A 22,802-nucleotide genomic window follows, 5' to 3' on the forward strand; every position below is an offset into this window, starting at 1 on the left:
GCAGTTACGTCTACTTGATTTGACAGTTTCATTGCTTTTATTAATTCTAAACCAAAACCGTCCTCTAACGGCCGAATCCGATAGAATTAGTCGGCTGCATAGGCATTTCTCACCTGCGCTTCCTACACGGTGAAACGCGGCATGATCAGATGAGGAAAATATGAGTCACGATCATCACGAGGGGCTGAATCCCGATCTACTACTTTATCTGAGATCTTTATGTGGAGGCAAATTTTGCTCTTTTAACTTTTATGATTAATGTGGAAATTTAACATAAGTCCTGATGTTATAGGAAACGAAGTGTGCATCGACTCATAACATAGTAAAAACCTGTTTGTAAGGCAATTTTGAAGAATTAAATTTCAAATAGTGAAAAAAGAATTATAGAAATAGATTCGAGGCCATCAAAATTTGGACTTTTGATCGATCAAACTGAAGTAGAAATCTCCAGACAGCCTTCTGACAAAATACATAAATTTTCTCATCTATAATATTGTCATTCACCACTTGAACTGCAATGAGTCTTCAGAATTATGGGATAAGCAGCCCTCAAGAATTAATTGTAAAATACCATGCGTAAATTTGAAGACACACACCAAGGGAAGAATTCTTAAACAGTAAATAATAATGTTTCTGAAAATTACAAAACTGTAAAGCCATAAGTTTCTGCACAATTCAAGAATGATAATACTGCATCTCGTGAAAGAAATTAGCGTCCTGCAGTTAAATAAAATCTTTGAACTGTTAACAATTTAGGCTGGAGACGGGAGCAGGGGGTGCACGGTACCACATTAGGGCGGAATCAAAGTGAACATTGCTTACAAAACTGCTACCTCAATTAGATCTATTACATTTTCACAATCCATACAATCTCAGCTTCTGAATTTGATTCTGTACAGTTTTTTATCATCAATGCGATCATACTACATGTGCTGCCTCAATTGCCAAATAAGGGTTTCTGTCAATGCCCTTGCTCTGCAGCTCTTGCCTCAAAGCCGGCACCCAATATCAAGTTTCAAATACAAATTATGAATGTCACCGTGGGAACGCAATCATATGCCCTGAAATTTCCAAGCAACGAGTCCACCTCACCTGCTTCAATGGGGGCAATAGAGTGGAAATTCTGTATATACAGAAAGACCATATTCTATTGTCACAGAACAAAGTGACGACTAGGGTAAAGGGAAAGGAGATTTAAGCAGCCCAAGATGTTCATGGCAGAAACATACAGGGTACATAATTAGTAATTACAGATTGTTGCCTGTTTTCTTTCAGTCAGGATCATTTTTTGCTTGTGCAAATACCCATTGCTCTGCAACTTCTACCTCAATGGTGGCATCCATGATCCAACTTCCCATCTTCTACTGCTTTAGTTATATACAAATGTTAACCAAGTACAAGTAGACATCTTTATCTTGGACCAGATAGCTCTATGGCGGACACTGAGGGGATGGAATCATATGCCCTCTCATTTCCAACCGAGGAATTCTCCCCGTCTCTCTGCATAGGCTCATACCCATATGCTTCCAAGAACTCAGGACCTCTCTGCACCAGCCACAAAGGTGCATCAGGGACATTCCATTCCCCTTCCAACATCTTCAATGCAGCACTCATCCATGGCCTCTTGTCAGGATTGTCCTGAATGCACCAAAATGCCACCTTAGTCATTCTGATAACAGCATCTCTATCAACAATGTTCTCAAGCCTCTGGTCTACCAGTTCCAGGTACCTGCCCTCCAGGGCCCTGAGCATTGCCCAAGCAGGGAAGTAACATAGGCGAGGATCAGAAGCCGAGGGGTCAAAGTTCCTTCTCCCAGAGACCAATTCTAGCAGCACCATCCCAAAGCTGTAGACATCACATTTTTTAGTGGCAATGGAGCACCTTAGCCATTCAGGGGCAAGGTAACCAGGTGTCCCTCTTACTGCTGTTACAATTTGGGTCATGTCCTCATTGAGAAGCTTCGACATGCCAAAATCGGAGACCTTGGGCGTGAAGCTCTTGTCCAGGAGAATGTTTTGAGGTTTTATGTCCAAGTGCATGATGGGCTCCCTGCATTGCTCATGCAGATAGGTCAGGCCTCTGGCAGTTCCGATGGCAACATTGTATCGTTGTTCCCAAGTTAGAAAGACATTGCAGTTTTCTTCTGAATTTGGGTTTCCTGCTCTTGGTGGGAACAACCATTTATCCAGAGACCCATTTTCTAAAAGCTCATAAACCAATAGCCTATGCTTACGGTCTGCACAGAATCCTCTGAGCCTTACCAGGTTCAAATGGCTTATGCTGCCGATTGTTGCAACTTCAGCTCTGAATTCCTTATATCCCTGCCTTGGCCCATCTAATTGTTTCACGGCCACTTTGCTGTTATCTTGAAGAACGCCTTCATACACTGATCCAAATCCTCCTGTTCCAAGAATTTTGCTGAAGTTATCAGTGGCTTCTTTGAGTTCATGATATGTGAATCTGGGGGGAAGACCTGGAAGGGTTTTCAAGAATGCTTCCTCTTCCATTTCTGCAGGGTCAATCTCTTCCTCACTTATGTCATCTTCATTGATTTTTCTCTTTCGCATATACTGAATGGTTACCATGACGATCAGGCACAGGAAGAGAACTACTGCAGCTGAGCCTACACTTAACCCTGCTATGATGCCAGTACTCAAGGAAGTTGAGGCTGAAGACTGGTTTGCTGGAAGATTATTCTGGACCTTGATATAAGCCGTGTACGTGTTGTTCGACCCAGATTTAATGGAGTTCAAGGGGCCAGTTGCAAGGTAACATGAAGCGGAGCTATTGTGGAAGAAGGCCGCCGTGCAAGAGCAGTTGGACGAACACATTGCTTTACAGTCATTAATGTTAGACACATTCCTCAGAGGCTGGAAGAACTCATTTAGGTAGTAATCTCCATGATCAATCGGCAAAAAATGATGTTGCACAGAAGTTTGGTTACAATCGGGTTCACCTGTGTCAAGAGAAATTTTAGTTACATGGATTTCCATATGCTCAATAGATGCTTCAGGTGCTCTAAATTAAAATTAAGTTTGCAGTGGCTAGAAAATATGCAATGGATGCTAATTATGGAGCACAGTTTACATATATAGGTTTTCTCCTGTTTATTTTGAGCTGCTGAGGCATTCATCCAAGCTCTCATGATTTGAGATGCGAAATAGATAGATAGACAATACCCAAGGAAGAGTGGGAGGAGAGAACAATGTTTATTTTGCAACATGAGAGTGGTGGAAACCGATCGACATTTTTCTTATAGAATGCCCAGCATACAATGACATCCATTCCAACAATGGGGATATTCTAGAAATAGGCAATTTAGGTCCTTTTTAAGTAACACAGCTAGATAGGACTGCAAATTTAGTGATCAACATTCATTGTCAAAGAACAGTCATAAAGAAGCAGCTAGAAAAGGCCTAGTGTTCCTGCACCTTTTATCTCGGGAGTGTGCTTGTTTTTCTAGTTGGTCCCATAGGCTGCTTTGGCCTCACCTCGCAGAGTTCTCAATTCACATGATGGAAGGATAATACCCAGTTGCTAGAGAATTTATCATTGCCCTAAAAAATATTTTATCTTACTAGATTTCTAGTGTATCCTGCAAGAGGGTCGGTAATACCCTGTACTCGATTGCTATCAAAAGAGGGTATCTAATAATTAACACTTGAACCCGGACCGACTAATTTTCACCCAAGAAAAACAATCTCAACATGCGAAAGTCTGGATGTATTTTACCTCTTCTATTAAATCAAATAAAGAGAAAATGAGAAAATGAAATCTAGCCCACCTGTTCGGCTGTAACACCCTTGGGTGATATCCACAATCTGAATTTGATCAAAGTTATCAGGAGTTCCAGAGCCCGGACAGCTGCACTGACCATTCCTACAGATGCCATAAGGTCCACACACTTTTGGAAGAGCGCACTTGTCAGATTGATCTAGCCCAAAGTCTGCCGTCCACGCCGAAGAAATGTTGTTTGTGCCTGGAACTAGAGGTATCACATATGATCTGAGGTTACCATCAATGTCCAGCCTCAGGAACCTATGTTGAGTATCATTAAGGGAAGGCGCCAGATTCAAAGTAGTGGTTCCATTTGAACAAGATGAAGAGGAATTGGCAATAGTCTCATTGAATGAAATTATCAGCTCTGGTCCTGTATACACGGCTTGAGCACTCTGAGAGGAGGAAGTATAGAAACATGGCCTTAAAATGCCTGCATAGTCCAATCCAGGTAGCCCCTGAGACCAATAAGGCTCATCAAACTTACTCCTGTAGTAAAGGACTATCCCTCCAGGCTCCATAACCAGTTTATAGGACCCTTGGCTGGAACTCGTTGTAGAGTAGTTGGATACCAATGTATACCCCGTCTTTAGGCTTTGCCCAGGTAAGAGAGTATGTGTGGGATGGTCCCAGCTCTGCCATACAAGACTAGAACTCGAAAAGAGTGAAGAATTTGTACTATTGTAGATCTGCAAATTACCTGACGTCTGCATAGCAATGGCCTTGTTTAGGGTTTTACCAGTACTGATATTCCAAGCCACTGTTCCATCCGTATCTTGCAATACCATATCCCCACTACTCCCTAAACTGAGCACTGCCCCGTCTGCAACAGTCCTCTGCCTATTTGCAGTCCAAATCTCAGTTCCAAGAGCCGAGGATGTGATGTTCACACCCAAAACAATGGAAAGAATAAATTCGCCAGAAGAATTAACATTGATGAATCCAAACCCTAACCTGTAATCCTCACTCACTATAGCATTCCCATCACCATCTGTGACGGCCCTGAATGTCCCCTCCTCTGTACTGTAGGTTGGAAGGCTTGAGTTGTTCACCACAGTCCAATTCGAAGGCAACACAAATACTTTTGCTTCACAAAGATTGATCAAACACACAAAAACCAAACTGCACACGGTTCTCAGAAACCCCATTCCTCAAAACTAAGAAACTTTACAAGCAATCATGAATTCGTCTACGCTATCTTTTTCTCCTTTCGGGTTTCGACCTCTTGTCTGAAGACCAGGCAATTGATACATCTTTGATTTCCACCCAATTTCCGTGAATTTAACCGTGACATGTGAAAGCACGAGCAATGAAACGAGGACATCGCCATCGTGTACAGGAATTCCAATTGACTGTAATGAAATTTTCGAAATTTAACGTGTGAAATCAGTGTAGAAACGCTTGGAGATCGATGGAATGAATTTGCACCTTACACGTTAGTTTGTTTTAAAAAAAGAAAGGAACGTAAATGTAGGGTCCAGAAATGAGATTTTTGTTTACGTGAAAAGAAAAAAGGAAGCTTCAATCTGAACAGATATTCGACCCTGGAGAGTAAAGTCAGTTGTATCGACCAATGTTTCAAAAGCTTTTATTGCTTTTAACGTGGAAGGTATATAAATAATAAAATAATTATTATTGTAAATGTAACTTTCGCATTGTCTACTCGACCGACCCAATGATGGGTATTCTTCCCAAAGTTTGAATTTTTGTCCATCACTTTAATTGTATTGAAATATTTAATTATGTAAGTAAAATGTTATATTATTATCTCGGTTACATAGATATTTAATGTTCGCGGTAAATTTTGTCTAATATCTCAAATGTATCTAGATATTTAGTGGGGATAATATGTGTGGTGATCTTTTTTTAATGTGATATAATAATGAATAATAATTTGGTGAATTATTGATTAATAATTGTATCTTGGTGTATAATGGGTATGTGGAAGAGGTGTGTAAGGTCAATTATGTTTTTATTTTGTTGGGTTTACATTTGTATCGTGCATGAATTTAATTAGCAAACCATTGAACAAATGACAGTGTTTATGTAAAGAATTTTTAATAGGGAAGACACAGCTTTGAAAAAATTATACATCCACTTAAAGTTTTCCAAATGAACATGTATAAGAACCTCTAAATCATGACAATAATTGAGTTTCATTACTAATAGACTCATGTTATGTACAATAGGGAGAGAGGGAGATAGGAAAGAGGAAGAGACTGGTGAAAGCTTTTCTATGATTATTGTTGTGATGCCAACCCTAATGACACTATTGTATTATTAGATATTTGCATTTGTTGCTTGATCTATGATTAATACAATGTTATGGATCATAGTTCATACTATGTTTTCATGGATATTGCGAAAATGATTTACTGTGTTTGTGATTATGATTTTGGCTGACCCTACTAATCCATCATACGTATGTACTCTATTTAGCATACATATTAGAAGAGGGGAGGCAGTCATAATCAAGCCTATGGGATTTGAACACAATGTCACAATCCTCTTTCATTTCTTGTAGTATCATTTTCACATGTAGGTATATATGTATGTTGCATATATATTATTGGTTTGTGATGCAGGTGTGTGCAAGTGCTTGGCATTGACCCCTACTTGGCTACACAGGTATGAGTGTGCCTTAAAATCCTCGATCAAGTTGTTCATTCAAATATGATATCATGATCCATGTAGGAAACCTATAAGCTAGATTTCTATTAGGGAGACAAATACTTGGCCTTGGGGGAATTACTTTTGATTTCTTTGTTGGCAAGATTGATCAATTGATAATATGGACACTTGTGTATATGTTCTTAAGTATTTATGAATTTCAAACATTCTATGCATAGTTTGTATTTATATATTTTAGTATATTAAAATAGGCATATATGGGTGCACACATATATGCCCAAATAAATATACATGTGATGTAATACTAAATTTTGTGTAAGCTAAATATGATATTTAATTTTTATATATGGATTGATAGGGGCATATGCACCAATATGGTGTGCAGAAAAGTGGACACCACGAAAACAAAGTCAAAAGTGCACATAACGCGATTGTGTTATGTGTACTTTTAATCAAATTTCAAAATGGGTCTTGGCTCATTACTAATCCAAGAAAAGAACATTAAAAAACTTGAACTTTGAAATAAAGTCATTGCATTATAAATGTGATCATGCTATGCTTAACAAAACACAATCGCATTATTAAAAACTAGAAGCATTGATTCTAGTTCTCCATAACCCCATCGGGTTATGAAGAACCATAAGCAATGAGAGTGAGATATATATAGAGACGGGGGTGAAGGAGATGCAAGGGAGGAGTGAGAGATAAAGAGGGATATGGAGGAAAGAGAGGGGAGGGCGGGGGGGCAAGGGGGGCAATGATAGCTTGTTCACATTTCTCTATGGATAATTCCACAACACTTGTCACTTCTCCATTTGAAAATTTTGCTTTTGAGTGCATGTGCACTAAAGAACTTTTGTCACTACTTGAGCTACTAGTAGATGGTGAGTATTCTTCATCATCATCATCTAACATAGGCTCACATGCATATCTTACTTTTTTACTTTGTTGATTTCCCCTTTCTAGCTCTTCTCGCCATTATTAGTAACTTTTGTCATTGGTCCAAGCAACTCTTCACACTCTTTTCCATTAATCAGGTGAGATTTTCTCAAATTAATCTTGAATAATTAGTTAATAGTTTCGTTCTTAACAAAATTCATAATCATATTCTCCATAGCTAGTTTTCTTCTTGATTGTTGCAATATTTTCTCCTCAACTGAACATTTTGTAATTAGTTGATATACAATCACAGTTTTCTCTTGGCCAATCATTTAGGCATATGATTGAGCCTATAGATCTGCAAAAGAGTTGAAATCTAGATCTATTAGAAGAATAGTATTAGATCCCCAATTTTAAAACTTCATCTCCCAGTAAATTTTCAAGTTTGAATGTCACCATTTGATAGTTTTTGTTGGCACCAAGAACTTCTAAAACAATAAGCATTTTAAGGTAGGCATCCCCCATCATCCTCATAAGATGAAGGCCTGGTCTACTTTCTAGTTTTTCTTTATCCAATGATTTTGAAGGGAATAAAATTCTTACCAGCTTAATCTTCAAAGAGCTAGGTGAGATTTCTTTCATGTTTTCAAATGCTTGCCTAAAACTTTGCAATCTATTGTCCCATTTGTCACCAAAATCTGGTGAAAATTGCTATGTTATTGTAGATTGCCCAGCTGATGTTCTAAAATTATGCGGTGATGTAGCTAGCCCAGCTAATTTCTTATAACTATGTGGTGCCCTAGCTTTCCCAGTTAATGTCTCAGACCTTTTCCTTCCTGATATATGATGTCTTCTTGGTTGATTTTACCCAATGAACTCTTCAATAGGGAAAAATCCTTAAACTCTCATCTTCTTTAAAATTTTGGAAGTTCTTATGTTAGAACATATCATTGATTGCATTAGTATCAAATCCTATGATGCGCCCAACCTCTAACATCACAGATAAACCTACAAAAATATCTGAGTGTTTTGATAATAGAGCTCTTGAAACTACCTCAAAAAATTTAGTTGCCAAGCACATCTTTTCCTTTTGGCTATATGGATTAGATTTTATTATCAAAATCCTCTTGATGTCTTTTTTCCAATGTACATGAGAATGTACAACCACTGTAATGTGCTCTAGCTTATCATCTTTGATTATGATTGTCAAAGTGTACATACCTGCAAAGGGTTTATCATCTTCACAATCTATATACTCGAAAAGACCTCTAAGAATTTTATGCCTTCTATCTGTCGATGACTTGAATGATAGATAGGCAAGATATCCAAGGATAATCATATATAAACATTTTTCAAACATACCTTCTCCTACTAGAAGCCTATGCACATAGATGATAGTTGAAATGAACACTTCCTTTTTTTTCTACTACTTATGATAATTTTCAAGCTCCAAGAGTCTCATGCATTGACAGGCTCTAATGATTCTTGAGATTGTCAGGACTAGGAAGACCTAATTAACATTCACCTTGGTTGCAATTAACATATGATATGCATGAGCCTAGATGTCAAATGATGATGATGAATACTCATCATCTACTAGTAGCTCAAGTAGTAATAGAAGGTCTTTAGTATACATGTACTTAGAAACAATAATTTAAGGTATTTTATGATGATTCCTGAGATTGTTGAGACTTGGAAGACCTAGTTAACATTCACCTTGGTTGCACTTAACACATCATACCCGATACCTATGGTAATATATGCAATATGGATTCCAAGGATCATCCAACTTCATAAAATAAGAAAGAAAACATCCCACCATAGAAGTTGTATACAGACACATCTAGTGATCATATTCTATTGAAGATGGCTTCTAATGCTCCTGCAACAACTAAAGACCGTGATGTGAAATTTACTTCATTAAACATACATTCTTCTTGAACACACATTTAAGCTTTGGGACATACATAGACCATAAACATGTAGGAATTTGAGTTTAGACACATGTAAGCTCATTTCAAATCTTTTTCTTGGGAAGATGACACCTACAACTACTACACTATCATGGAAAACTTGTGATGAAGATGGCACCTGCAATTACTAGATTTTCATGGAAAATTTGTGATGAAGATGACACCTACAATTACTAGATTGTTATGGAAAACTTGTGATAAAGATGACACCTCCAACTACTAGACTGTCATGGAAAATTTGTGATGAAGATGACACCTGCAACTAGTGGACTCTCATGGAAAACTTGTGATGAAGATGGCACCTACAATTACAAGACTATCATGAAAAAATTGTGATGAAGATGACACCTGCAATTACTAGATTATCATGGAAAACTTGTGATGAAGATGGCACCTACAATTACAAGACTATCATGAAAAAATTGTGATGAAGATGACACCTGCAATTACTAGATTATCATGGAAAACTTGTGATGAAGATGACACATCCAACTACTAGAATGCCATGGAAAAATTGTGATGAAGATGACACTTGCAACTATTGGATTGTCTTGGAAAACTTGTGATGAAGATGGTACCTACAACTATTGGATTATCATGGAAAATTTTTGATGAAGATGGCCCCTACAACTACTAGGCTATCATGGAAAAATTGTGATGAAGATGACACCTCCAACTACTAGAATGTCATAGAAAATTCTCTCTCTTGTTTCAAATTGAGAGAGAGAGAGAGAGTAACAAATTGGGGCACCTCTAGAATTATATCCATACATTCACTAGAGTTCTTATCAACGTGTTTCATTGCTTCAAGATCTACACTAAATTGGCTATCAATGTCGAGCATCAATTTTTCTTTCATCTTGCCAAGAGCTCTAATAATTTTTTTGGCCATTCAAGAATAGTATTCTTGTAGGTTTCCTTGTTTGTCATGGTGATGCATCCTTGGCTTAATTTCAAACCCTTCTTCCTCATATTCTTGACATACACACAAAAACCCATCACTTAATTTTCCTACATGATAAAAATCAAAGAGGAAGTTGAGTAAATGAATCGACATGTCTTTGAGCCTTTATAGGAAGTCTCTATCATTTCTTCATATGATTATTTATCTTTGGGTTAAACCAAAAGAATCTATCAACTATATCCTAACCTTAAATTGTATTATTGCATTGCAATTAGGACTACCCTATAAGGGTCACCATTTGGATGAACAACAAATTGAATAATTTCAAGACCCACAATTTGAGTTCCATAAGCTAACCTTTCCTTGATAGAATTGGCATTTGAATATTTGTATAAAACCCACTATGCATTATCCCTCCACCACACTCTTTCTTTGTATAAAACCCATTGTGCATCATCCCTCCACCACACACTCTCTTTGTATAAAAATCATTGTGCATTGTCTCTTCAATCATTATTTAAATGAATAAACCCATTTTAGGTAGTTGCTTCATTAATTGGGCCTAATTAGGCCTCTGAACAATTGATTATAGGTTTACATAGACATAACACAATTGTGTTATGTCTAGTAAATTCATACTAGACATAACGTGATCGCATTATGTCTAGTAAAGTCATACTAGACATAATGTGATCATGTTATGTCTAGTATGATAGTTTGGCCATACGAAGAATAACATGATTGTATTTTGTTAACAAAAAAGTTTGATTGTGTTTAGGCTTGGTAATATGCCTATTTAAGTACCCAAAGGCTTGGGCTGATTTTTTCCTTCCAGTTTTCATTCTTTTAGACATTTTTTCAACTTCTAAGATCAATTATCACCTTTGACTTCGTCAAGTTTGTAAATGGTGAAGTGGGTATCTCTAAAATTACCACCATAATCTCACACATTTTCTTACCTTTCTAATTGTATTCACTTAGATTGCACCATTATGCTTCAAGAAAGAACTTTCCAACAATCTAGTGAAACATGGGATGATCCTTGGCTTGTGGGTATTCCATGTTAAGGATCAACCTTTGCTACAAAGGGTCGACTTCGCTTGAATCACCTCAGAAAACTTGAACTAAAATTGATGGGAAAAGAGATAGAGAGAATGAATTTAACATAACTTGAACTTAAACTAAGGTGATTTAGAAACGTTATGAAGGTAATGCAAATTTAAAGGGAAATCTCATAACTAAAACAACTATACAATAGCTTTTCACATATTTACCTTACTAACCTTTGATGCATGCAATGTAAAAACGTGTGAATTTTCAAAGAAAGGAACTTAGATTCACAATCTTTAAACTTGATAGCACATAAGTCACACTACTTGACATGAAAAATCCACTTTCACATGCCTCAAAATGATTTAAAACTTGTAAGGAAAGGACCATAAAGATCACAATAACTTAGAAGTAAAACTTGTAAAAGACAAGGAAAAGATAAATAAGACCAAAGAGGATCACTACTCCATATTATTTAGAATGAGCCAAAATGTTCAAAACTGCATCATAATAAGACATGAGCTACAAACAACAGTATCTCTCCAATGAGGTACAAGGTAATAACTCACAAGGAGGTAGAATGTGAGAGCTAACTTCAAATAATGCTCAAGAATGGGGTATAAATAGGTTTTAAACCCACAAATGCATCATCTCCTCAAAATAGAAGAATATCTATGGTTTCCCTCAAATCAGTTGGTTGGTAAAATTTGTCATCTCCATGAATCATGTTGAAATTCAAAATTCAAAAGCTCCCTCAAATCAGTTGGTAGGTGAATACAACAAAAGAAAGTAATCACCAAGCTTCCATCACTTGGGAATAATCAAATCAAATTATTCCATCAATTTTTTGCATTTTAAAAATACATTTAAATGGAATAATTTATAAGGATATCATCCATTTAAATGTTTACATTAAATGTAAATGCAAAAATTTAAAAATCCCCTTTAAACTTGCATACTTTATCTTGCCAACTTCCCAAATTTACATTTGAAGATAAATTTAAATAAAATGATTTATAAAACATCATTTTATTTAATATTTTACAATAATAATCAATGCATAACAACTTCTTGAAATTTGGGCATTTAAAATTAAATTATCCAGCCACTTAAAAATATGCTTCAACATTCATTTTAACAGGATAGTTTTTAGAAAATGGATTATATGACCCCCTAAACATTCATAAAAAAAATTCTAGAAACAAATAATTTTTTTTCCTAAGATCAATATCTAACTCCTCGCCAATTTATAGGGTTTTATTGTTGGAATTCTTTAGAATCATTTTGAATCAATTATCCAAGGTCCAAATGTACAATTAGTACTTTTCACAACTTAGTAAACCCATATCCATAAAAAAAATTTATCATCCATGCATCCATAAGATCATTAAATCAATTAAACTTGTAGGCTACTATCAAATCAACTTTGCATAAATGTAAGCATGAAACATAACAAATTCAATATCAAATTTGACAAAATGATTTAACATGGAAACCCAATTTGGGAAAAACCACCAGTAACATGCTACTCATTCTCACTCTTTTGAAGTGATGCCCTATGAAAGGCCAACCTTGTTAAAGGTAACAATGCACACTATTAAATGTGACACCTGGTTAAAGGATTTCAATCACCCTATTAGGAGTGAGCCTTGTTAAAGGACTTTAGACCATTCACTTGGAATGTCACCCAGTTAAAGGATTTTCAAATTTTTATTAGGTCAACCATAATCCAAAGGATTTACCCTAGAATGGTACAATAATTAGAAAGTAATAGTAAAGCTTGATCTAATAACAACTTACAACACACTTGCAGATTACAAATATCTGTTTTAGTCCTCTGTTCTACTTGGCTTTCACACACTTGAACTCACAACACACTTGTAGATTACAAATATCTGTTTTAGTCCTCCATTCTACTTGGCTTTCACACACTTGAACTCTAATAGCTTGTTCACCCTTCAAGCATCCATACCCTTAAGCCTTCTTACTTTGCTTGCCAATGCAGTCTCTTCTCTTAGGTCACTAAGTGAAGCAAAACCCTAGACTCCTTATCTTCCTTAGGTTCTCGTACATGACAACCTTTGCTTTTGACCAGTCATCTCTATAAATAGAAAATTAGGATCTTTTGACATTCATCCTCCATCATCCATTTTGGGGTTAGGTTGGATTAGGTAGGATTTAATGAATCTACCCACCATTTCATTTCATTCCCTTCCAGAAACTTCCTCTTTGAATTCACCTCAAAATGGTTCATCTTGAATTTTGTGCCACCAGCTCATCAAGCTTATCTTCCACATGGTTCACACAATCCAAGAAATCAAACTTGTTAGCTCAGATTCATGGCTTCAGATGCTCAACATACACTGTGTTGCTCGACATCTACTATCAAAATACTCGGCAGGAACTAAAGTTTATTGGTGCTCGACATCAACTAAACTTTACTCAACTTACACTAAAATTGACTTTTCTCAGCTCCAACTAATTTTCTACTTAGCTTACACTAACTTTTCTTGACACCTGTGCAGATTGTTAAGCTTGGCGGACACAATTTGTTTAACTTTTTCTTCTAAACTTAATCAATGTATACATCCTTTGCAACCTTAAGTAGATTATCAATGCACTATAATATCACTATCTTAACTGATCCTTGTACTCTTTTTTCATATCATAACTCAACCTTTCCTCTAGGTGCTATTTTTATCTCATTTGATCAAATCTTCTTCATCAATCAAACAAATGACAACACTCAAATCATCTAAGCAGTTGTCTTACTAGCAAATAGCATGTTTGACATCAGTGAAAAAACAATGATTGAAACATAAATTCATACATGAATCAATCTATTTTCAACAATCTTCCTCTTTGGCATTGATGGAAAACCAAACTGACCAAACTGAATCAGTTTAACCAACAAAATACCAAAAAGAAAATAATTTCTTTATATTGAAATCTCTCCCTCTTTTAGCAACTTTCATCTTCTGAATAGGATACAAAAATTATACCTTGATCAACAGACAATCAATCAACTCATCCTTATGACTCTATCTAGATCACTTCTTATATCTCCTTTGTCATTAACAATATCTCCCTCAGCAGTCAGGATTTCTTCCTCAGCAGGAGTAGGATTTTTTTTTCTCTCTTGGATTTCTCTCTCATTAGGATTTCTCCCTCTTTGACAACAATGCCAAAGAATTGTCATCTTAATATGTAGATATGAACATTTTTAGTTTCTCTCTCTATCACATAGCTTGTGACTAATTTGTAGCTTCAACTCTTTGATTACTTTAGGCATCCACCGCATCAATGTGTAACATATGTCAATCATCTTGTTTGATGTGGGGCACTCATCATGCTTCTTAGATAGCCTTTGATAGGGGTATTGACCCTATTTTACCTCTTAGATACTCATGAGCATCCTTAGGTAATGCTTTCATGAAGATATTAGCTATTTTCTCTTTTGTGTTAACATATTCCATCTTCACCTCTTTATCTTGAACTAACTCTCTCAAGTAATGATACTTGATTGCAATGTTCTTAGTCCTTGTATGCATCATACGGTTCTTTGATATATTTATAGCACTTGTATTATCACAATAAAATATCACAGACTCATTGATTTTTTGGAATATTCAACTATGGAAAGAGTACTTATGAGAGGGGGGGGGGGGGGGTGGGGGGTGAATCATAAGTATCACACTTTAGCCAATAAAACTTTTAACTGCAAGTAAATTGTAGGCATGTAAATACATCAAAAAAATATGAAACTAAACACATGCATCAACAACTCATAACACTGAAATTTGATAACCCAGAAACCCTCCAGGAATAAGAAGGTAAAACTGGGGTGGGGATGGTACCCACAAAAATTACTGCAGCAATATTGTTCAACCACTTATGATGGTCTGCCCTGTTAAAGGCTTTACACTGTATCAATAGTGACCTGGTTAAAGGCTTTACAAACACTTAACATGAAGTGTCACCCAGTTAAAGGATTTTAATCACCTAATTAAAGAATCTACAAAATAGCTATTAAGCTAACCTATCACCATAGGATTTTCATTCTAATACAATTGCTAAAAAGTATTAGGTATAATGAACCTGATAGATTACAATCCTTGATTGCTGAATGCAGGCACCTTTTTCGCTTACTCTAATCTTGATCCTTTAGTGATCTGATAACCTTCGCTTCTGAAAATAGTTTTTCCTTGTGCACCCTTGTTTGTCCACTCACATGTATTTACAATGAAATTTTGTCTTCCTTATAAAGACTTCAAAGACTTAGGGTTAGATATGGATCTACGATCCACATTGAATCAACGATCCACATTGAATCACAATTTCTCGCTCAATACTTAGTCTTTTACTGATTGGTTGCATGCCTTTATCATTTTTCTTATTAGCTGCATATAGATTGCATAGGAAAGATAAAATATTAGATCTCGTCATTAAATCCTTCAAGATTTTCCTTATGTCGGCTACAAAAACTTTTTGCATCATAGTTTGTGCAATTACAAACTCTTATGCTGATATTCTGAGTTACTCGGCTCCTAAAACATTGCTGATGCTCGGCACATGTTGTTTCCTAGATAGCTCGGCACCTAAACAAAACTGTATCACTCAGCACCTACTATTACGTAGCACTTACTGTTACTCGACACTTACTGTTACTTGGCACGTACTATTACTCGACACTTATTGTTACTCGATACTTACTACACTCGACACTTACTGTTACTCGGCACTTATTGTTACTCGACACTTACTACACTTGGCACTTACTAAGTGGAAAAATGGTTAAGTGTATTGACACTCAGTTGTCAAATTTATTCTTTAAGCTAACAATCTCCCCCTTTGACATGAGTGACAAAAACACTTAACTAAGATCCTTATGACTCCTTATTAATTGATCTTGTTTCTGCATTCTGACTGATCAAAATTTTCTATCACAAAATTTGCTCCCAAAATTTGCTATCTCCCTGCTATCTCCCCCTTTTATCATACTTATCATTTCATATCATTTCATTCCTGTACTTAACTCCCCCATACTTAATCTTTTCTTATCACTCCCCCATACTTATTCTCCCCCTTTTTGACACTTATGTCAAGGGTATTACAATGAAATGCCATACTTGGCCAAAAATGTACTATTTACTTCAAGGAGTACCTTTAGAGCTGCATCCCAATTTGCTAGTGCGACATCCAATGTCTTATGTTGAATGGCAATCTCTGCTACTAGGTGTACAAATCCATCAGATGAAGAAAGATTGGGGTCTTTCTTGAGAACTGTCTTTGCATTTATCTGCTCCTTGTGAAGTAGTTCTAAATGAGGAGTTATTGATGATTGAATTTGCATCAATTTTGCTTTTGTGGTTGCCTCCTCTGCTGCTAAGACAACTAACTCTCTTTGTGTGTGAAGCGATTGGGCAAAATGATTCTCACTCTGAGCTAGATTTGTGGGGAGTTGCATGCTAGAAATCTTCAGATTGTTTTCCAAGATTAGTATTTTCTAGCTAGTGTCCTGTGTGAATGTGGAAAAATCACACAACTTGTTGTACAGGGAAAAGATGTTTCCTAGTATAGTTTTAACTGTTTTAATTTTGTTTGCCAGTTCTTCTTGTGATAGTGCTATATCACCGGATATTTTACTATTTACCTTACCTTGGAACTTCCTTTCTGACCATTCGAGCAATCTGGCATTTGTTTCTTGGTCTTCACTAGTCACCTAGTCAACTATATCAAATAGTTGCTCTATAATTGGTCTTGACTCATCTGGAGACTATAAGAAGAAAGCTTCTGTGAATATGTCTTTGATTTCATTCAATGTAAGCTTATGCTTGTGTTCTTTTGTTAGTGCTTCTTGTCTCCTTCTTCTTTCCAATGCACTCTGAATTTCATTGATCTTTTCTTCAGTAAGAGTGCTAGATTCATAATATGGGATCTTTATTTCTTCATCAAGTTTAGGAACTCCATAGTGAAGTTTCCTGACTGCCTTTGATGAGCTCGAGCCTAGTGTCCTGATTTGTAGCTGTAACCCATCTGTGCTCGGCTGCTGAAGAGTCTGTGTTGGAGTACCAGATTTTGGTAATGCAACCAATGTTTGTATTGCAGTCTCCTCCTCCTTCTTTGTCTCATCTTTTTCTTCAGCTTGAGTATCCCTTTTATGATCGCTAGGTAGGGTTGAACTTGTTGGTTGTTCAGATGTTTCTTTTATTTCCCCTACTGTTGTACTCAGCATTTGAAGTGTATAAGTGACTACACTTGGTGGAGGTGGTGGTGGAAGAAATAGAATACCTGTAGTTTGTATGGTCGAAGGTGGCATTTGTGCTTTTACCTTGACTGTCTTTGTTTTAACTTTTGAATTCTGTAATTCATCAACACTGACTAATACAGGATTTGAACTTAATTTTTCTACTAGTGATGATTGGTCAAGGATTTCTAAATCCTCTGCAGTTAATGTATTGATGTTTGGATTTGAAGTGTCTATAACATCTTTTATTTTTATAATATCTGCAGGTGTGATGGTGGCATGAGGAGGACTAGGAGGAGATACCTGTGTGTCTTGCATACTTTGATCTTGTGGCTCAGCTGTATCTTTCTCTTCCTCTTTCTCCTCTGTATGTGCCTTTTCTTCCTTTTCTTCTTCACTTTTCTTCTCCACTTGTTCCTTCTCTTTTTGTTTGGTTCCTGACACCTTCTTTTCCCTTGTCTTGGCACTTTCCTCTGCCTTATATTCTTCATTATACACATCTTCTATTTTCTTCTAAACTATTTTCCACAATCTTGTGGATTTTGTAACTACCTCTTCAATTTTATTCTGTAATATGTTGAATGCTCTATGCTTGGGAGTGAATATATTATTATGCCTTTTTACTGCATTTGTTACTTGATCTTTAGTCAAATCAGGAAACAATATAGCTAATGTTGACTCCCTTATCTCCTTTTCCATTTGTAAAAAAAAATGACATTTATCCTCTACAATTTTATACAATTCTTTTGGCATAGATTCATCTAATTCTAGAGGTGTGTGCTTATATTCAGCCATCATAGCATACATAGACTCCTCTAATTTATTTTTCTCTTCTTTGGTGAGCCTAGAAAAATTCAGGTTCTTTAAACCTTTCAAATCATCATTCCTAATTTTTGAACATAATTTATCAACGAAAGTCTAAGGTTTGTGTCTTACCACTTGAAATTGACTGTTGTCCTCTGACTCTGTCTTCTACTCATCTATTTCAGGCTGGGGAATAAATTTTCTTTTCTTAGACTCGGCAACAGTCTTCTTTGAGTCTTTCTTCTTTCCTTTTGCCTCCTCTTGGGCTTTTTGTGCTACAGCCCTTGTGGTCGATCTCTTTGGTGCGGGAGCAGCTACTTTCTTCCCCTTGGATTGAGGAGTAGGAGGAGTTGTGGCTTTTCTTTTAACTGATGCTTCCTCGGCTTCTTCTTCCTTAGCACTTTCTTCTTTATCTTCACCTAATCCTTGAGTCAGACCTTGAGGTTTATCTCCCTCTTCTTCAATGTCTTCTGATTCCTCTTCTTTTGTTCCTTCTTCTTCCACACCAAATTTTCTCTTGATTTGTCTCACCATTTTTTCTTTCTTCTTTACTGCAGAAGCAGTCTTCAAATCTATTATCACCCTTGATTTAACAACATCATAGGTTCCAAAAGTTTTTACATTTTTATCAGCTTCTTCTGCAAGTAGGGCTATTATTGCTGCAGAAGCTTGATCAATATCAAGTTCATAACCTAGTGGCCTAAGCCATCTTACTCTAGGTATAACTGCTTGTATATAGGTATAATCTATATCTACAAGAAAACAAATGTCCTTTTCATATTTCTCAGTCAATGAGACTGGAATCCTCATTCTTTGTTTCATGGACTTTTTGAAGTCCTCAAAGTAACTAGTCATTTGGGCATCAAAATTTTCACCCATCTGTTCAATGTATCTGTTGATTTGTTCAACAATTATTTTGTCTGGACTCCATCTTACCTTACCCATAGAAGGGAATTCTTTCATCAGATAGAAAAATATGCATATCAAAACTAATCCAAATTTGCACTAAGCTCCCTTGCTCTTCCTTATAGCTCCCAGATTTTCATTAATCTATTGAAACATGAGCTCCGCTAAATCATAAGTGTGATCCTTTTTTATTATCTTGTATGCAACATCAACTACTATACAAGGTACACTGTTTAACTTGCTTGATTGATAGAATTTGTGTGAAATGATTCTCACAGAAAAATCTAGTAGGGGATCTATGACTGTGTCGATAGTCATTCCTCTATTGTTTCATTTAGCACCTGTATTTTTCTCTATTACTTCTCTTTTGTCACTTCGCAGGGTCTTTGGCCGATCTAGGGTTGGAATACCAGTAACCCTATGAATAGTTTTCTTCGTGAATTTTACTGGCCCTGACTCTAACCAAAAAGCTCCATCGTGTATTCTACTCAAAACTATCCATACCCATTCAGTTTTGAAAACAAACAGAAATGCTAGGGTTTTGGTTAATCCTTTTCTTTCTATTATTGAGAACTCATCTTTCAGTCTTTTGTTCTCACATAGTTTGTCATATGCATTATAGATTTCTAAATCTCCTATGGCTCCAATTTTGCAATTATAACATCTACGAACATCTTGGACCATAACAACTTTATCCGAAATAACTGATAATGCACCTTTAGGATCATTCTTGTATGCTACTTTTGGAATGGGCTTAAACTCAGGTTGTTTAACTTCATTGCTGACCAACTATATCTCATGACTCTCTCTACCCTTAGTGGTTCCTAACTCAGATGCCATTGTTTTCCAAACTAGGGTTTATGATTTAAACAAGTTTATAAATTCTACGTAGCTCGACACTTAAGTAAAATACCTCAAATCAATGAAAACTTGTCTTGAATCACTGTTGAAATCTTCACAAATGGCTTCTGAGTTGATCTTGATCTTCTTTTCTCTTTTTGACTTTGCTTCTCATTTGAATGGTGGGAAAATGATCGAAAATTAAATTTATGTACCCTTCAAACAGAGTAATTAATGCTTAGCACGATGCCAACTGTCTACTCGGCACCTGAAGGGTTTCAACATGACTCGGTACCCATTGTGTTTCACTTTGCTCGGCTCCTATTGATATTTCACAGCTCGGCATCATCTATGAACTCGACACTTGAAGACAACTTTGACAGATCTTGCAAAGTTTTCAATTTTGACTTAGCATCTTTGTTTATGCTGATTTCTTCTTTGCAGTTCTTCTATGTCTTGGGACTGATTTATGATGTAACTTGGTTTATCAATCCCATACACTTATTCTTGCTTAATTTGATGAAGTGTGATCACTTGACCTATTAGGTGAAGTGATCTCTGCACTTGATGTGCTACACTCATCTTTCTTCTTCCATATCTTATTCATTTCACTTCTGATATGTCCAACATCTATCTTTGCCTTTCCATTGCTGAACTCAGAACTTGATGCCTTTGACCTTGTTGGGCAATTCCTGCTGACATGACCAGTTTTTAAGCAACTGAAACATGTAGTTTGACTCAACCATCTTTTGTAGTTCCCTTTAAAATGTGTTCTTATGTAGTTCTGTGGTATATGTCCATATTCTTGACAATAGTGATAACTATAGTTAGTGTTGTAATCCCAAAACTCATGGTTTGATGTCTTTGCTGGCTGATTTAATGCCCACATAGGCTTTGATCTACATTCAAAAGCTCTATGCCCATACTTTTTGCAATTATAACAATGTCCATCAAATCTTGATGTCTTAGTAGTTTTAGTTTTGCATTCATATGCTTGATGACCTTACTTCTTGCATCTATGAAAATGGTTTGTACTTTTAGGTTTGTCATGTTGATGAGCATTCTTGCTTCTACATACATTAGATGTATGTCCTTTCTTTCCATAGAAATGACATGTAGGTTTAGCATCTTTACCTTTATCACTTCTTTGTTCTGCACTCTTTGATGATTCTCCAACTTCAGTGCTGTTGTATCCAAGTCCTGATGTATCATGGGTTGATCTTGGGGATTTCAGTAATTGCTCAAAATATTTGATGGCTTCATTTGACTTGTTGAGATCCTCTGCCACCTCTCTTTCTCTGTTCAATTCATTCTGCATTTGTTCATTTTGCATCTTCAAAGTAGAGATCTCAATATCTTTCACACTGAGTTCATGATGAAGGTTCATCATTTGAGCAAGTGTATCCATCTGCATGTTTGAGATCCTTGTCAGTTCAGTACATTTTTCTTCAAGTCTGTTTGCAAGATTTCTTTTGTCATTTTCCATCATAACCTTATCATCAACTACTCTTTTCTTTTGTTCAGTAATTTCACATATCATTATGGCCTGTGATTCATGTTCCATCTTGAGAGATCTTATCTCCTCTATTTGAGCTTTGTTTTTCTCCATCAGTTCTGCTATTGCTGCATCAAACTCTTTAGTGTCTCTGTTGGAAAATATGTTGGTGGTATCAATCTCTTTGTAGTTTATCTCATTTTCGGCTATGGCTAGATCCTTCCTTTTTTTTAATGAATGTCTCAACTTGTTTCTAAATTCCTCCAAGCTATGCAGAGCAAGTTGCACATCTATCACCTGATTTTCAATGATCTTTCCAAGTTTGAAAGCTTCCATCTTTAGATCTTTTCCTCCAAGCTGTTAGGCTTTTCCTTATGAGAACCTAGATCAGCTCTAATACCAATTGTTAGAATATTCAAATATGGAAAGAGTACTTATGAGAGGGGGCGGGGGGTGAATCATAAGTATCACACTTTAGCCAATAAAACTTTTAACTGCAAGTAAATTGTATGCATGTAAATACATCAAACAAATATGAAACTAAACACATGCATCAAAAACTCATAACACTGGAATTTGATAACCCAGAAACCCTCGAGGAATAAGAAGGTAAAATTGGGGTGGGGATGGTACCCACAAAAATTACTGCAGCAATATTGTTCAACCACTTCTGATGGTCTGTCCTGTTAAAGGCCTGCCCTGTTAAAGGCTTTACACTATATCAATAGTGACCTGGTTAAAGGCTTTACAAACACTTAACATGAAGTGTCACCCTGTTAAAGGATTTTAATCACCTAATTAAAGGATCTACAAAATAGCTGTTAAGCTAACCTATCACCATAGGATTTTCATTCTAATACAATTGCTAGAAAGTATTAGGTATAATGAACCTGATAGATTACAATCCTTGATTGCTGAATGCAAACACCTTTTCCACTTTCTCTAATCTTGATCCTTTAGTGATTTGATAACCTTCGCTTCCGAAAATAGTTTTTCCTTGTGCACCCTTGTTTGTCCACTCACATGTATTTACAATGAAATTTCATCTTCCTTATAAAGACTTCAAAGACTTAGGGTTAGATATGGATCTACGATCCACATTGAATCACAATTTCTCGCTCAATACTTAGTCTTTTACTGATTGGTTGCATGCCTTTATCATTTTTCTTATTGGCTACATGTAGATTGCATAGGAAAGATAAAAGATTCGATCTCATCATTAAATCCTTTGAGATTTTCCTTATGTCGGCTGCAAAAACTGTTTGCATCATAGTTTGTGCAATTACAAACTCTTA

The 22,802-nt window shown here is 36.2% G+C and overlaps 1 protein-coding gene across 1 annotated transcript; it reads right to left on the reverse strand.

Moving 5' to 3' along the window:
- Positions 1-598: 598 nt before the first annotated feature.
- On the reverse strand, positions 599-5,306 carry LOC149577782 (G-type lectin S-receptor-like serine/threonine-protein kinase SD2-5). Its single transcript, XM_089825825.1, has 2 exons — positions 3,786-5,306; positions 599-2,957 (listed from the first exon to the last, which is right to left on the reverse strand). The coding sequence occupies exons 1-2, from the start codon at positions 4,924-4,926 to the stop codon at positions 1,411-1,413; spliced, it is 2,688 nt and encodes an 895-aa protein (XP_089681951.1). The 5' UTR covers positions 4,927-5,306; the 3' UTR covers positions 599-1,410.
- Positions 5,307-22,802: the final 17,496 nt, after the last annotated feature.

Source organism: Cupressus sempervirens, chromosome 1 (assembly GCF_028749045.1).
Source record: "Cupressus sempervirens isolate cs-2001-9-10 chromosome 1, ASM2874904v1, whole genome shotgun sequence".
Taxonomy (NCBI): domain Eukaryota; kingdom Viridiplantae; phylum Streptophyta; class Pinopsida; order Cupressales; family Cupressaceae; genus Cupressus; species Cupressus sempervirens.